This window comes from Heterodontus francisci, chromosome 13 (assembly GCF_036365525.1).
Source record: "Heterodontus francisci isolate sHetFra1 chromosome 13, sHetFra1.hap1, whole genome shotgun sequence".
Classification (NCBI taxonomy): domain Eukaryota; kingdom Metazoa; phylum Chordata; class Chondrichthyes; order Heterodontiformes; family Heterodontidae; genus Heterodontus; species Heterodontus francisci.
The window spans coordinates 65174217-65192489 of NC_090383.1; the positions used below are offsets into that span (position 1 = coordinate 65174217).

Consider the following 18273-nt stretch of genomic DNA (forward strand, 5'->3'; position numbering starts at 1 on the left):
CGGTGTCATGTTTGTCTGTAAAGTAACAATGGGTTGAATTCCCTTGAAGTTTCTTCCATTCTGCCACCATAACTACAGGCATTAGGCCCCTTACATATGTAAATGAGGGTCTAACATCTGTTTTGGGTCCCTTTGTCGAATTTGGTTGGAGACTAGCAAAGCAGAAGCTGGCCTACTACGCTTGGGATTCTTCAGCAATCGTTGCTATGGGGCTATGATGAGCAGGGGTACTCCCCCAACTTCATAATCCTCATTATTGCTAACACCCACCACCTCACCGTGTTTGCTGCTTCATCCCCCATCCTACCAGGTCTCACCTTCGGGCCCCAAGATTGAGATCTGTAAAATGTGCGAGCTGTCGTGGAGAAACGACAGGAGCCAGCTGGTCACATGAAAAATGTTAATGAAGACCAATTCCAGTCCAGCCTTGGGTCTTCGGTTACAGCACTCACTGTTGGCACACCGCTGGTATGAACCCAAAAATGGGCATAACTAATGTTCACCCTGTGATAACTGGGCAGCACAGTGGCGCAGTGGTTAGCACCGCAGCCTCACAGCTCCAGGGACCCGGGTTCGAATCCTGGTACTGCCTGTGTGGAGTTTGCAAGTTCTCCCTGTGTCTGCGTGGGTTTTCTCCGGGTGCTCCGGTTTCCTCCCACAAGCCAAAAGACTTGCAGGTTGATAGGTAAATTGGTCATTATAAATTGTCACTAGTATAGATAGGTGGTAGGGAAATATAGGAACAGGTGGGGATGTTTGGTAGGAATATGGGATTAGTGTAGGATTAGTATAAATGGGTGGTTGATGTTCGGCACAGACTCGGTGGGCCGAAGGGCCTGTTTCAGTGCTGTATCTCTAATCTAATCTAAAAAAACAATCGGTTACATTATATTATAGGGTTCTTTTGGACAAATTGTATGTACGAGTGTGAAAGAACACTTCAAGGAGAAGGCTGGGGATGGAGAGGGAGGAAAGTGCAGCCTGCTGAATTATAGACATTGCTGGTAGTGTGAAGGACAGGCAACTGTGTCATACATGCCAGTACCCTATGTTAATGGTAGATCAGGGTGAGCTCTCCGACCTGTCTGACCTTGTTAGGCCATTGAATGTTTTTTTACACATCTTCTAAGTGCGTAATGGTATTCACACTGATTGAAACCTTCTCTCATTACTCCTGGGTTGCTTTTCTTCAGTACCTGTGATGCTGAATGCTGAAGAGAGAGACCTTTGATTTTGAAAAATTTTGATTCTGTCCGTCCAGACATATAAATCTTGCAACGCCATCAGTAGACAAGCTTTCTGTCACAGATATTTCCCATGCCTGTAGGTCATCAACAGTGTTTTAATAAGGCCAGCTCAGTGCAATTTGTACATCACCACATTTCTGGGCCAGTTTACACCCAAATGGAAAATCAACATTTTTGTCTCATCTAAGGCATTGGGGACAATGTCGGGGGAGTTAAGTTGTTAAAAATGGGAAACCCGACCCCAACTTGTTGCGAAAGCGCCTACTTCTGGTTTAATCGCTGCAGATTTAGGGTCGGCCAGGTACCCACTCTGAAGGGACAGGTCAGTAATTATAATATTTAAAGGAGGTTCCATGTCTCAGATTTTGTCAGCTATTTGGAATTAACACCTCCAGCATGGGTTTCCTGAGGCACCTGAAGGGAGGCGACAATTGCCAGATCCAGCAGGTAAGTGCTTTTACAACACTGCTTGTGGGCCAGGAGGAACAGGAGTGCTTCTCCTCGGCCCATCAAGCAAACCTTCTACCACAATATCGTCCCCAATGCCCAATGATCAACCAACCCTCCACCCCCTCGCGGTGCCACCCCTGAGATTTCTCCACCCCCCCATGATGTCTTCCCATTGCCACACTCCAAGCCTCTACCCCTGATCATCTTGATTCCCAGGGTCTGTCCCTAGCTGCTATCTTCTACAGCAGGCTTTCAGAGTAAAAAAATTCTAATGTGGTTAAATTCAGCAGGATCTCCACCTTCCTGTTCTTTCCAGGTTTCCTGGCAGCTGATATGGACCTCCACACCCTCCCTGCTTCCCCATAAATATCGGAGCCATTATGTTCCACAGTGAGCCAATCTCTTTCCAAAACATATCTCCACTTCTCTGTACAGAATTTATCCTTATTAAGCTACTCCTTTGGGATCTTCCAAATTCATTCCATATTCAAAACCTATCCTAAACATGCTTGTTTTTGAAGTTTGAGTTAGTTCACAACACTTGCCAGGAACAAACATTCAGATCCTAGCCTTCTGTCTTTGAGCTTCAATCCATTGAATCAATACAGTTGCTCTTTGGCTTTACCCTATGGACAAATGCTCAAGCTAACATTGACTCTGGACCCCATGGAGTCTCATGGCATCAGGTCAAACATGGTAAGGAAACCTCCTGCTGATTACCACCTACCGCCCCTCCCCCCTCGGCTGATGAATCAGTGCTTCTCCATGTTGAACACCAATTGGAAGAAGCGTTGAGGGTGGCAAGAGCACAGAATGTACTCTGGGTGCGGGACTTCAATGGCCATCATCAAGAGTGGCTCGGAAGCACCACTATTGACCGAGCTGGCCAAGTCCTAAAGGACATAGCTGCTAGAGACTGGGTCTGTGGCAGGAGGTGAGGGAACCAACAAGATGGAAAAACCTATTTGACCTTGTCCTCACCAATCTACTGTTCGCAGATGCATCTGTCCATGACAATATTGGTAGGAGTAACCACCACACAGTCCTTGTGGAGATGATGTCCCATCTTCACATTGAGGATACCCATCATTGTGTTGAGTAGCACTACCACTGTGCTAAATGGGATAGATTTCAAACAGATCGAGCAACTCAAAACTGGGCATCCATGAAGCGCTGTGGACCATTTGCAGCAGCAGAATTGTATTCAACCCCAATCTGTAACCTCATGGCCTGGTATATCCCACACGCTGCTATTACCATCAAACCGGGGGACCAAGCCTGGTTCAATGAAAAGTGCAGGAGGGAAAGCCAGGAGCAGCACCAAGCATGCCTAAAAATGAGGTGTCAGCCTGGTGAAGCTACAACATAGGACTGCTTGTATGCCAAACAGCAGATGCAGCATGTAGTAGACAGGGCTAAGCAATCCCACAACCAATGGATCAGATCTAAGTAAGCTCTGCAGTCCTGCCACATCCAGTCGTGAAAGATGGAGGGCAACTAAACAACTAGCAGGAGGAGCAGGCTCCACATATATTCCCATCCTCAATGATGGGAGAGCCCAGCACATAAGTGCAAAAGACAAAGCTAAAGTATTTGCATCCATCTTCAGCCAGAAGTGCCGTGTGGATGATCCATCTCGGCCTGCTCCTGAGGTCCTCAGCATCACAGATGCCAGTTTTCAACCAATCCGAATCACTCCACGTAATATCAAGAAACGGCAGAAGGCACTGGATACAGAAAATGTTATGGGCCCTGACAAGATTCTGGCAATAGTGGAAGACTTGTGCTTCAGAACTAGCCAGACCACTAGCCAAGTTGTTCCAGTACAGCTACAACACTGGCATCCACACGGCAATGTGGAAAATTGCCCAGGTATGTCCTGTGCACAAGAAGTGGGACAAATCCAACTCGGTCAATTACAGCCCTATCAGTCTACTCTCAATCATCAGCAAAGTGGAAGGGGTCGTCGACAGTGCTATCAAGCGGCACTTGCTCAGCAATAACTTGCTCACTGATGCTCAGTTTGGGTTCCTCCAGGGCCACTCAGCTCCTGGTCTCATTACAGCCTTGGTCCAAATGTAGACAAAAGAGCTGAACTCCAGAGGTAAGGTGAGGGTGACTGCCCTTGACACCAAGGCAGCATTTGACCGAGTATGGCATCAAAGAGCCCTAGTGAAACTGGAGGCAATGCAAATCAGGGGGAAGACTCTCCGCTGGTTGGAGTCATACCTAGCACAAAGAAAGATGGCTGTGGTTGTTGGAGGTCAATCATCTCAGTCTCAGGACATCACTGCAGGAGTTCCTCAGGGTAGTGTCCCAGGCCCAACCATCTTCAGTTGCTCCATCATAAGATCAGAAGTGGGGATATTTGCTGATGATTGCACAATATTCAGCACCATTCGCGACTCCTCAGATACTGAAGCAGCCTGTGTCCAGATGCAGCACGACAACATCCAGGCTTGGGCTGATAAGTAGCAAGTAACATTCATGCCACACAAGTGCCAGGCAATGACCCTCTCCAAAAGAGAGAATCTAACCATCTCCTCTTGATGTTCAATGGCATTATCATCACTGAATCCCCCACTATCAACATCCTGGGGGTTACCATTGACCAGAAACTGAACTGGACCAGCCACATAAATGCTGTAGCTACAAGAGCAAGCCAGAGGCTATGAATTCTGTCGCGAGTAACTCACCTCCTGTCTCCACAATGACTGTCTACCATCTACAAGTCACAAGTCAGGAGTGTGATGGAATACCCTCCATTTGCCTGGATGGGTGCAGCTCCAACAACACTCAAGAAGCTCGACACCATCCAGAACAAAACAGCCTGCTTGATTGGCACCCCATTTACCACCTTCAACATTCATTCTCTTCACCATTCCTTCACTGTCGCTGGGTCAAAATCTGGGAACTCCCTTCCTAACAGCACTGGTGGTGTACCTACACCCAAGGACTGCAGCAGTTTAATGAGGCAGCTCACCACCACTTTCTCAAGGGCAATTAGGGATGGGCAGTAAATGCTGGCTTAGCCGGGACTGGGAACTAAATATACCTGGTTGTAAAGTTTACAGGAGGGGCAGGGAAAATGGTAGAGGGGGTGGAGTAGCCTTACTGATTAGAAATAATATCGTCTCATTGGTGAGGGAGGATATAATGAGGGGAAAGCATCCAGTGGAGACCTTATGGGTGGAATTGAGGAACAGAAAAGGATCTAAAACTGTAATAGGTGTTGTGTATAGACCCCATGGTAGCAGTTCTGAGGTGTTAGATTGTATAAATGCACAAATTAGGCAAGTGTGTAACACAGGCAGAGAAGTATTAATGGGGGATTTTAACTTCCACATAGATTGGGAGAGGCAGACCAGCGATGTCAGATAGGTAGTGAATTTCTGGAATGTGTCCGGGATAGTTTCCTACAGCAGTATGTCCTAGATGTAACAAGGGGACAGGCAATATTAGATTTAGTTATGAGTAATGAGCCAAATTTAATTAGTAGCCTAACTGTGCATGAACATTTATCAAATAGTGATCACAACATGATCGAATTTAAGGTAGCGTTTGAAAGTGAAAAGCACGAATCAGCTGCTAGAATTTTAGACATGGGTAAGGCTGACTTTATCGGGATGAGACAGAGACTGTCCATGGTAAACTGGGTAGATCTGTTAATGGGTCAAACGAAATACAGAGCGAGTATATACTCCTGAGAGGAAAAAGCTCCACTTCTCAGAAAAAACAGCAATGGATAACTAAAGAGATTAGGGATAGCATAAAACAAAAAGAAAGGACTTACAAAAATGCAAAACGCAGCACAGATCCGGCCGAATGGGATCAATACAAAGATCAGCAATGGGTCACAAAGCACCTTATAAGAGCTACTAAAAGAGATTATGAAAGGAAACTTGCAAGGGACATCAAAATCAATAAGAAGAAATTTTATAGTTACATAAAGGGAAAGCAGGTGGTCAAGAGCAATGTAGGCCCACTAAAAGCTGAAAATGGCGATATTGTCATTGATAATGGGGAAATGGCAGACATGTTGAACAATTACTTTGCCTTAGTATTTACAGTTGAAAAGGAGGATAACTTGCCGGAAGTCCCGAAAAAATTAATCGCCGATAGGGGACAGGGACTTAATATAATTAACGTAAGTAAAACATCAGTAACAAGGAAATTAATGGAACTAAAGAGTGAGAAATCCCCAGGATTGACAGTTTCCATCCGAGGGTGTTAAAGGAAGTAGGGGAGCACATTGTAGATGCCCTAACTATAGTCTTTCAGAGTTCCCTAGATTCAGGAGTGGTCCCTCTGGATTGGAAAGTTGCACATCACTCCACTTTTTAAGAAGGGGGAATCAAGGAAATTACAGACCAGTTAACCTGACATCTGTGGTGGGCAAGTTGCTGGAGTCTATAATCAAGGATAGGGTGACTGAACACCTAGAAAAGTCTCAGTTAATCAGGGACAACCAGCATGGATTCATGACGGGAAGGTCATGCCTGACAAATCTCATTGAATTTTTTGAAGAGGTGACTAAGGTAGTGGACAGGGGAATGTCTATGGATGTTATTTATATGGACTTCCAGAAGGCATTTGATAAAGTCCCACATAAGAGACTGTTAACTAAGGTGGAAGCCCATGGAGTTGAGGGCAAATTATTGACATGGTTAGAATGTTGGTTGAGTGGTAGGTGACAGAGAGTGGAGATAATGGGTAAGTACTCCGATTGGCAGGATGTGATTAGTGGTGTTCAGGGATCTGTGTTGATGCCTCAATTATTCACATTATTCATTAACGACTTGGATGCTGGCATAGTAAGTCATATATCCAAATTTGCTGATGATACAAAGTTAGGCGGCATTGTAGACTGTTTAGCTGATAGCATAAAATTGCAAAGAGATATTGACTGACTAGGTGAGTGGGCAAAACTGTGGCAGATGGATTTCAATGCGGGCAAGTGTGAGATTATCCATTTTGGACCAAAAAGGGATAGAGCAGGGTACTTTCTAAATGGGAAGAGGTTAAGTACAGTGGATGTCCAAAGAGACTTGGGATTTCAGGTGCATAGATCTTTAAAATGCCACGAGCAAGTGCAGAAAATAATCAAAAAGGCTAATGGAATGCTAGCCTTTATATCCAGAGGATTGGAGTATAAAGACACAGAGGTTATGCTGCAGCTGTACAAAAGCCTGGTTAGACCCCACTTGGAGTACTGTGAGCAGTTCTGGGCACCACACCTTAGGAAGGATATATTGGCCTTGGAGGGAGTGCAACGTAGGTTTACAAGAATGATACCTGGACTACAGGGGTTAAGTTACGAGGAGAGATTACACAAATTAGGCCTGCTTTCGCTAGAATTTAGAAGGATAAGGGGTGATCTGATTGAAGTCTTCAAGATATTAACAGGAAAAGACAGGCTAGATAAAGATAAACTATTTCCACTGGTTGGAGATTCTAAAACTAGGGGGCATAGTCTAAAAATTAGGACCAGACCGTTCAGGAGAGGTGTTAGGAAGCACTTCTTCACGCAAAGGTTGGTAGAGGTTTGGAACCCTCTCCCACAAACAGCAGTTGAAGCTAGAACAGTTGTTAATTTTAAATCTGAGATAGATTTTTGTTAAGCAAAGATATTAAGGGATATGGGCCAAAGGCAGGTATATGGAGTTAGGCCGCAGATCAGCCATGATCTCATTGAATGGCGAGACAGGCTCGAGGGGCTGAATGGCCTACTCCTGTTCCTATCTTCCTATGTTCCTAGCCAGCAACACCCACATCCCACGAACGAATAAAAAAAGGTCCTCATGCTCAAACCTTGCTATTCCTGATATATCAGATACTATATTGAACATCTAGTTCCTTCCCTTTTATGGATAGGGTTGGTAGAACCATCAAGTTAACACTTTATGTTAATAGACAAAATCAGGAGCTGCCAGCTGCAATTTTCCAACCAGCACTTCCTGAACTTCCAGTCATTGCTGGCAACACCCAGTGATGCTAATTTAGAAGTATTATGCTTGCATTTACTTTTTTCTTGTTAACATTAATAAACAGAGGAAAATAAACCCTTTAATTAACCCTAGGTATTGTGTAAAAAAGGGGCAACCAAACATCCGTGACCCTTCTGCTGCACCTCCTCCATAACCCCTGTAATCCTGCATGTGGTGCGAGGGCCACAAATTAGATTGGGACTCAGTCATGCCAAGTCATGGTCTGGCCTCTTCCCCCCGCCCACCCCCCCCTCCACCCCGCCCCACCACCACCACCACCAGAGTTTCTGAAAAGCATTGTAAGGGTTGGAGTCTTTGACCACCCCAAACAAGGCTAGCAGTGTAAGGGATCAGGGCCAGTCTAGTCATGTCTGGAGTTCCCATGTTGCCATACTGATGATATGGAGGGCAGAGCATTGATAGCCAATACACCAATTGGAAATACATATCTTGGCTGCTTTGGTGGTGTTGTGGGACCCATCTGGGGATCCAGACATACTTTACAGTGGGGAAATATTTTTTGAAAATCTTTCAGGCCTCTTAGATTGCAGGCAAGTGAGCACTTTTTCTTTCTTTCCATGGTGGGGGGTTGGGTGGCTAGCACTCCCCTTCCCCTAGCCTGGTTCACTCTTCCAGGATATACAGCCTCCTGTGACGGGTAGGTACTTAAGAGGCATCACTGGTGGTGCGGATGGCTACCAATGTCTTTTGAATGAATGAACCTTACTCTGACTCTGTAAACATTAATGTAATCAGCACTATAGGTCCCAGGCAGGTGTATCCTGGCATTTACAGGATGTCAACCTTGTAGGTTTTTGGTCCTGATAACATTTTGAGCATTGTCTTTTTGAAACTAAAAATTACAAACGTAATTGTCTCCCTCATTTATCTGCCTGTGCCACACCTCAGTCCCTGTCCCCCTGATTTACCATCAGTGCTCTGTATAATTGATCATTAGGAGGCACATTAGGGTGAACTATTCTCCCTCCTTTTGGAGGATTCCCTGGTTCCTGCTATTCCCTTCCCATCTCCATCCAAACAACCTGGCCCAAATTGGACGTCAAGCTCTGAAATTTGAAAGGATCTACTCCACTGCATTTTTGCTAGCAGAGTGTAACCACAATCCACTTTTGCCCCAAGATGGAGACCACAGCCCAAATTCCATGGGTTTGTCCTTTGTGTGGCTGGGTGGATGCATCATGCCTGCAAAGGTGCATCAGTGGTGCCTGTACTATACCACCAACCAGCATGATGGAATGCCACCATGTCACTCCAATCATGAAGTGCAGGTTTGATGAAGCCCCGAAGAAAATTCTCTTCAGATCTTTAGCTGTCAATAGAACAAGCTGTCTCCACTGCAACGGTAATTGATCCCCTTTGCGTTCAATTTCCTTTCCCAAGTAGAGGTTTGGATCCTTTTCACATGCTTCAATATGACTCACAGCAATGCTCATATGAAAGGTGAAATTTACTAGGGAAGCACAGGAACTGCTCCCCTTCAGATAGAGGACATGGCATAGAAAGATCTGCCCATGGCAATCCCCCCACTGGTATTTAAACAGCCCATATAAATGAGATTGTACTAAGATTCTATCAGATTCTCTGTCTAAATTCCACAGAAATCAAGTTTACTTCCTTGTCCAATGTGAAGAATTTAGAGCCTCAGCGTGTAGAGAACCAGGAATGTGACCTCTTGTCAGTTATTAGAGCCATATAAGTTTACAGCACAGAAGGAGGCAATTCAGCCTATTGTGCCTGTGCCACTTTGTTGCTAGAGCAAACCAAAACTAATCTCACCCTCCTGTTCTCTCCCCATAGTTATGTAATTCCCCCGCTTCAAACTTTATGTATTTCCTTAAACGTGTGAATCTCTGCCTAAACTACTTCCTTTGGAAAACAATCTGGGCCAAAATTAATCTCTGGCAGCAGTGCAAAAGGGCAACCGATCCGATATCACCTGTTTTGTGCTACTGCCGAGCCAAATTTCTATCCCTCTACATTCTAACAACTCTCTGAATTGTTCTGATACATTCTGTCGCATATTGTCTTATTATCCAATTTGATGTGCTGCCAGTCTGCCTTGCATAGCCCCTTTATAATGTCTTGTGTCTGGATTGTTTTCCTTCAAGATGATTATTTATTCCTGTTGAACAAGTGCCCAAGGACTGAGCTAATTCAGTGTCTGATCCATGAATGTAATGGAAATCCAGCAGTTCTCTCAATAGGGATTGCAATATTGTGGCTGATCTCAAATGATCACAAGGAAGTTGGATTCCATCTTCTGAAAGAAATACATGATTCTGGTCAAGGTAAGTGCACAACTTACATTTATATGGCTCTTTAACATATTAAAACATCCCAAGGCATGTCACAAGAGTATAATCAGACAGAAATTGACACCGAGACAAAAAGGAGACATTAGGACAAGCAACACAAATCCTCAGCAAAGAGCTAGATTTTAAAGACTGTCTTGAAAGAGGCCTAGATGGTTGAAGACATGACTGCCAGTGGTGGTGAAGCAGAAGTGGGGGTTGCACAAGAAGTCAGATTAGAAGAACACAAAGGAAGAGGATTTTAAAATCTATGCATTCCTGGACCCAGTAAGTAAGCACAGGGCGTTGGGTCAACCAGACTTGGTGTGAATTAGAATACAGCAGCATAGTTTTGGGTAAATTTAAGTTTATGGAGAGTGAAAGATGGGAGACTGGTTAGGACAACATTGGAGTAGTCGAGTCTGAAGGTGACAAAAGCTGAGATGAACATTTCAGCAGCAAATGTGCTGAGCTGGGGGCAGAGAGAGACAATATTACGGAGGTGAAATCGGCTGTCTTTGTGATAGAGAGGATATGGTGTCGGACCTCAGCTGAGAGTCAAATTGAATGCCCATGTATGGCTGGAATTTCCCCCCCGGGAGTGCACCGGAGGTGAGAGAGGGTGTAAAATCGAGTTGGACGCGGTGGGGGAATGCCGTACCCGTCGCCTACCAGCCCCCACTGCCATTTTACCAGCAACATGGGAGGTTGAAAATGGCCCGCCCGCCTTAGGCCAGTTGAGACCTTTAAGTGGCCAATTAAATGCCATTTAAGAGCCTCCTCCCGCTGCCGCTGGTATATTACCAGTGGTGGCCGGGCACTTCGCCAGCTGAGGAGGCCACCTGGTAAAACCTGACAGCCTCCTTGTGGGCTCGGGTGGACCCTCCTGATCGGGCACCCAGTGTCCCACATAGGGCCCTCCCCCACCCGTGGCACAAGCTGCCCTGCTGGAGCATCTCCCCCTGCCCTTCTAATCAACCCAGCCCTTGCCGGGACCCAGCTGATTTTCCCCAGCGGGGTCCGAAACCCCACTCACCTTTCATTGCCGGCGTCCCTCTTGCTGTTCTGGCTGAGTGCAGTCCCAACAGTGGCCACCGCTCCCGGTGGCACTGCTGGGACTGAGGAGCTGCCAGCCCTCTGGCCAGCAGCTCTTGGAGATGGGACTTCCTGCCTCTGAGGGATGGAAACTCCGACCAAGGCCAATTAAGGGCCCAGCAGAGGTGGGCTCTCCCGTGACCTTTCAGCCAGTGACCAGGGCCTCCACTGCAACGTAAAATTCTGGCCTATGTTTCTATAATGGGATACCCAAAACTAACAAATGTTTTGTACAAATCTATAATTACTTCTTTATTCTTGTTCTCTATGCCCCATTGATTAAACCCAAAATGCTGTTGCCCTCTTTTATGGCTTTATTGACCTAGTATCACACTTGCAAGGAATTATTTATCCAAACATTTAGACCTGAAATTCCCACATTCACCCTTGCCAAGGCCAGGGATCCCATCCCAACTTCCACATTCATATCTAGGGCAGGCTTCTGGTGCCTGCAAGAGCCCATCCATGCAGCCCCAGGGCTTTGGTGAGACCGCACCTGGAATACTGTGTGCAGTTTGGGTCTCCACATTTAATAAACGATATACTTGCACTGGAGGCAGTGCAGCGAAGATTTACTAAATTGGTCACTGTGATGAAGGGGTTGGCCTATTATGAGGGGTTAAGTAAATTGGGTCTATATTCTCTGGAGTTCAGAAGAATGAGAGGCGATCTGATTGAGACATACAAGATTCGGAAAGGGCTTGATTGGGGAGAATCTAAGAGATTGTTCCCACTGGTCAGAGAATCTAGAACACATGGACACGGTCTCAGGAGAAGGGGGTCAATCATTCAGGACTGAGATGAGGAGAAATTACTTCACTCAAAGGGTTGTGAATCGTTGGAATTCCCTACCCTAGAGGGTTACATTGGAACATAGGAGCAGGAGTAGGCCATTCAGCCCATCAAGCCTGTCCTGCCATTCACCATTCAGTATGATCATGGCTGATCGTCCACTTCAATGCCTTTTCCCCACATTATCCTCATATCCCCTTATGTCATTTGTATTTATAAATCTATCAATCTCTGCTTTAAACATGTTTAATGACTGAGCTTCCACAGCCCTCTGTGATAGAGAATTCCAAAGATCCACAACCCTATGAGTAAAGAAATTTCTCTTCATCTCTGTCCTAAATGGCTTCCCCCTTATTTTAAAATTGTGTCCCCTGGTTCTAGACTCCCAACCAGGTGGAACATCTTAGCTGCATCTACCCTGTCTATCCCTTTAAGTATTTCGTAGGTTTCAATGAGGTCACCTCTTATTCTTCAAAACTCGAGAGAATACAGGCCCAGTTTTCCCAATCTCTCTTCATAGGACAATCCTGCCATCCAGGGAACAAGTCTGGTGAACCTTCGTTGTACTCCCTCTACGGCAATAATATCCTTCCTAAGGTAAGCGGACCAAAACTGCACACAATACTCCAAGTGTGGTCTAACCAAGGTTCTATACAATTGAAGGAAGACGTCACGACTCCTGTACTCAAATCCTCTTGCGATAAAGGCTAACATACCGTTAGCCTTTCTAATTGCTTGCTGCACCTGCATGCTAGCTTTCAGTGACTTATTGACAAGGACACCCAGGTCCCTTTGTACATCTACATTTTCTAATCTCTTACCATTTAGGAAATACTCTGCACATCTATTCCTCCTACCAAAGTGGATAACCTCACATTTTTCCACATTATATTCCTTCTGCCACGTTCTTGCCCACTCACTAAGTCTATCCAAATCCCCTTGAAGCTGCTTTGTATCTTCTTCACAACACACATTCCCACCTAGTTTTATGTCATCCATGAACTTGGAAATACTACATTTGGCCCCCACATCCAGTCTCCATCATTGAATACTTTTAAGGCTGGGATAGATAGATTTTTGGTCTCGCAGGGAATCAAGGGATATGAGGAGCAGGCAGGAAAGTAGAAGTGAAGCCCAAGATCAACTATGATCATATTGAATGGTGGAGCAGGCGCGATGGGCCATATGGTCTACTTCTGCTCCTATTTCTTGTGTTCTTGTGAGCCATTCTGTCCTGTAAGACGGAGTGAAGTACTCCAAGGGTCCAAATGGGCAGAAGAAAATGTATTTTTTTTCATCTCTTCAGCTGACTGGAGCCACTCCAATTAGGGAAGGAGGGGGCCTTTCTGGTATGATTCCTTGACACAGGAGGAGTGGCGATGGATCTGCCCACAATGCAGCACCACCAACCAAAATTTAATGGCCTTGTTCAAATGAGGCAGAATCCACAGTATTGGATCTAGTCAGCTCAAAGATCTGCCACCATGAGGAATTCTAGGAGGGGGATGCACTAGGCTAAAGTTGCAGTACCATAGAAAAAAGGCTTGAATGTAAGGCTGGACAAAGGTACAGAGTAAGGTGGGTCTAAGGCATGGAGGGATTGGTAAATAAGTACAAGGATTTTGAATTCAGTATTTTGGGACAGGGAGCCAGTGGAGATCATAGAAGATCAGAGTGATGAATGAGCGACACTTGTTGAAGGACAAGATGTGGGCAGTGATGTTGTAACCAAGTTAGAGTTCGTATGTAGAGAATCTCGAAAGGCTACCAGAGGCCTTCTAGGGATGAAAGTTGTGTCTTCTGGGAAATTCAGGGCCATAATAATGAGGACCAGATTTCCACTTAATTTCTTCCTTTCAGTATATGATGTAAATTTAATAATGCTGCCAATGTTGTGGAACAATGAATAATACTAATCTCTTATTATGATCATGTACATAGGTGCTTTGGAACAGGCCATCCTTAATGATGTTGACTGTACACTGGAAGGTTGGCAGGAGATTGCAGATGCTTGCAATGCTCATAACTACAACACACTGGCAAACAGCATTTTAACTGTGCTCACGTCACAAGAAGGAGGAACAGTAATAAGAATTACAGCTGATGACGATAATGATGGTGCAAGATTAACAGAACATCTTTTCTTGTAGCTCAGTCTTTCACTGAGGATTTACAGAGCTTCTACTTCACTTTAAACAATGCATGTTTTTTAAAATTCCAACTAAAAGGTGGACATTTTACTAAGATGATAAAATTCACTTTGAAACTCATGTAGTTTTATATTTAGCAGCTTCTCACATCCTCAGGACATGCTAGGGTGCTTCATAACATTTCCAATATAACCCATTGGTTATGTTGGCAAACATTGCAGTCCATTTGGTCACTGTAAGGCCCCACACACAGTAAATAAATGACCAGATAATCTATTTCTTTTAAGTTGTAGATAAAGCATGAATGTTCCCCAGAATACTGAGAGAAGTCCTTGCTCTTTGAATCATGCCATTGTATCTTTTATGTCCACTTGAATAATTAGAGGGGTTTAATATCTCATCCAAAAGATGGCACCTCTGACAATGCAGTACTTCCTCAGTATTGCACTGTAGCCCAATTATATGCATAAGTGCTACTTGTAACCACAATCCTCTGTCACAGAAGTAGGAGTGGTATTAACTGAACCAAGCTCACAGAATCAGAATTACAGATTGTTACAGCACAGAAAGAGGTTATTCAGCCTGTCGTGTCTGCGCTGGCTCTCCAAAAGAGCAATTTAGCTAGTGCAACTCTCCTGCCTTCTTCCGTGGCCCTGCACATCCTTCCTTTTCAGTTAACAATCCAATTCCCTTTTGAAGGCCTCGATTGAACCACACTCTTAGGCAGTGCATTCACACTTGTTGTGTGAAAAAGTTTTTCCTCATGTCGCCGTTTCTTCTTTTGCCAATTACCTTAAATCTGTCCCCTCTGGTTCTCAATCCTTCTACCAATGGGAACAGTTTTTCCTCATCTACTTTGTTCAGACCCCTCAAGATTTTGAATATCTCTATCAAATCTCCTCTCAATCTTCTCTTCAAGGAAAACAGTTCCAACTTCTCCAATCTATCTACATAATTGAAGTTCCTCATCCCTGGAACCACCCTCATGAATCTTTTCTGCACTCTCTCTAATGCCTTCATATCTTTCCTAAAATGTGGTGCCCAGAACTGGATGCGGTACTCCAATTGAGACCAAACCAGTGTTCTATACAAGTTTAGCAAAACTTCCTTGCTTTTGTACTCTATGCCGCTATTAATAAAGGCTAGGATACTGTATGCTTTATTAACCTGTCCTGCCAACCTGTACTGCCATCTTCAATGATTTATGCGCATACACACTCATTTATCTGATAAAAATATACTTTTTAAGCTGTAATGTGTTGCTTGGTATCCATAACATTGCTGTGCATCAGGTGCCAACATCTCGCTGAGACCTGTTAAATGGACGGTGCACTGAACATGCAAGAATACAGTCATGAAGCATCTATGGTACTGAGGACCTGTGCATACCTGTTAAACATCCTTGAGCTTTAATAATTAATTTCTAAAGAAAACAGAGCAATTATATATACTAGTACCAATAGATGATTCCAGTTAAAAATGTATGCCAGATTGAGCTAAACATGCCAAAGTTGCAGACCCAAATCCTATCTAAATGTAAAGTCTGGCTGAATGTGCATTCCCATCGTGTCATGTGTTGTGCTTTAAAATTTTATTTAAATAAAATAACCTTACTATGTAGTGCCTGCACAGTGCACACTATAGGTGCTTGCACCACCAAAGGAGCAGCTGGCACGTTACCTATGTGCCAAGATTGCATTATCACCCCTTGTATCCCAGAGAGGAGTAAATACTTTCAGCAGAGGTGAGAAACATATAGAATAGAGCAAATTGAGAAGAAAAAGAATAGTGCCTCTGCGATTTCATTGTTTTCTATTCTCACCAGTTTTCTTCTCACCTTCTCTCCTGGAGCAATATTATTATATGGTAGGAAAGTAGCACTGATATGATTTGCAGAATGTCAACAGGAAAATTTAATTTTTTACTTTTCTAGTGTTTCTCAATAATAATGGGAGTCAAATAAGAATAACACAGGTCGTTTTTTTACTGTGGGAGTCCAAACCGGATGGTGTTGATAGGTTGGGGAGAAGGATCTTTGTGTTTGGGGAATTGTATTTGGTGCTGGATAGCTAAAAGGAAACAATTGAAGTAAAGTGAAATTTAAAAACAAATAATGATAATATTGCTCCTTTTATCAACTGAAAAACGAGTTAGGACCAGATGGACCAAGACTTTATTTCTACAGCAGCAACTTTTCTTTTTTACCAATGTTGCACATCAGGATTATTTATTATTTTTTATGAGACCTCATTATTATCAGACTTATTATCTAACAAGCTGCACAGATGGTACATAAAAATACATATGGTGTTTTTTGACACTTTTCACAGCTTTTTTGTTTGAGCTGAGAAGAAAGAGCTTCATTTCTTAAAAACACTTAATTTATTCTGATGTTAATCACAATTAGATATTTCAAGTTGTTCGTGTCTGGCCAATGCAATCATAAAAATTTAAGCACGGACGCAAGCCATTTTGCGCAGTTGTTTCTGTGCCATTGCCACCTTTAAAGTCCTGCCTATTCCAGTCTTATTTTCCTGCTCATTCTTTTAAACATTGTGATCAGTGCATCTTCAATACTTACCTGCAGTAATGCTTTTCATATTCTATTAATCTTTTGCATAAAAACATTTCTTCTAACCTTCTTTATACTTCCAACACTAATCCTAAATCTTTGCTCTGCTAAACAGAGCCTCGTATTTCAAGTCTTTAATCATAATATATCCTTTCATCCATTTGCATCCTTATGAATCTACACTACACATTTTCCAAACCTATACTTTTCCATATTTTCTAATCTTTTTATAATGGAGTGTCATAATGGGGATATGGTGGATTGCCTTAAAATAAAGGCAGTATGACTGCTGTCTAGGATGTGGCTGCTGGTCTACCCAATAATGGGCTAATGGTCACAGAAGAAGCTGATTGTTGTTGAGTAGAAGCCCATGTGGTTCATGAATCTATGAGGGGAATTTTAACTTGGAGAAACATGTGGGTTTAAGTGACGTGGCGGGTTAAAACTGGCAAAAAATGACAATGTGTCAGGAAGCTGGCTCCAATCTGCCCCTTCCGGGTGTAACTAGAACATATTAGGCTGCTTGCACACAATCTCTGTGGAGGTGGGTTTCCAATTAACATATGCTAATTCCTCAATTAGAGCAATAATTCAACTGACTTTTAAATTTAATGATGCATCCACGGGTTTTCAGGTCTTCCTGAAACTGAGTAGTGAAGGCCAGGTTAGAACACAGCAGTAATTGAGGGAGTTGAATCAATCTCATGGAAATACTGTGATAAATAATCAGAACTCACAGTTGCTTTCTTATCTGCTAATGTGAAAGGGTTTGTCACCATACGTTTGCTGAGAGTTTACTTTCTACACTTTGGAGGTTTTCTCAATCCCATCAAAATGGGTGGCGATATGGCTGTCTTAGATTGGATCTCAGATGACCACCACGAGCAGGAGCCTGTGTTCAGACACCTGTAACTGGACAGTAGAAATAACAGCAGCAGATAAGGGAAGCAGCAAAGAGGGGTGCAACTTGCAGGAATCACTACCCATGAGACAGGGTGGACAGGCAGAGGCTGAGTTCCTTGACATGTCTGAACAGCAGTGTCTCAGAAGACTCAGGTCATGGCAGACATTTTTTTCATTCTTTCATGGGATGTGGACATTGCTGGCAAGGCCAGCATTTATTGCCTATTCCTATTTGCCCTTGATAAGATGGTGATGAGCCTCTTTCTTGAACCATTGTCTTCTATATAGTGTGGGTACACCTACAGAGTTGTTAGGGAGGGAGTTCCGGGATTTTGACTCAGTGACAGTGATATATTTCCAAGGGCTGCATTTGCTGACAACGCAACCACTAGACTGGCAAGCTGGCAAATGCTTGGACGCACTGGTGACGTCGACGATTGCTCTATGCATGCTCTGCGTTGTCAGGAGACTCTCTGATTTCCAAGACTTGGAGGGGAAATTGCAGGTGGTGGTCTTTCCATGTGCCTGCTTCTCTTGTTCTTATAGGTGGTAAAGGTCACAGGTTTGGAAGGTGCTGTCAAAGGAGCCTTGGCAAGTTGCTTTAGTGCATCCTGTAGATGGTACACACTGCTGCCACTGTGTGCTGTTGATGGTGCAGGGAATGAATGTTGAAGGTGGTGGATGGGGTGCCAATCAATTGGGCTGCTTTATTCTAGATGTTGCCGAGCTTCTTGAGTGTTGTTTGAGCTGCACTCATCCGAATAA

At 44.0% G+C, this 18273-nt stretch overlaps 2 protein-coding genes across 3 annotated transcripts in view; one reads left to right on the forward strand and one right to left on the reverse strand.

The window, feature by feature from the left end:
* The window catches only part of LOC137376408 (clathrin heavy chain linker domain-containing protein 1-like), a 94222-nt gene extending 78649 nt beyond the window's left edge, over positions 1 to 15573 (forward strand). For both annotated transcript variants that reach the window (XM_068044918.1, XM_068044919.1), the window contains 2 exons: positions 9814 to 9993; positions 13825 to 15573. In XM_068044918.1, coding sequence (XP_067901019.1) covers positions 9814 to 9993; positions 13825 to 14033 — 389 coding nt within the window. In that variant the 3' untranslated portion in view covers positions 14034 to 15573. The remainder of the gene's footprint in view (positions 1 to 9813; positions 9994 to 13824) is intronic.
* rps27a (ribosomal protein S27a) overlaps positions 1 to 18273 on the reverse strand; it is a 127847-nt gene that overhangs the window by 86854 nt on the left and 22720 nt on the right. The gene's annotated exons all lie outside the window — the stretch shown is intronic.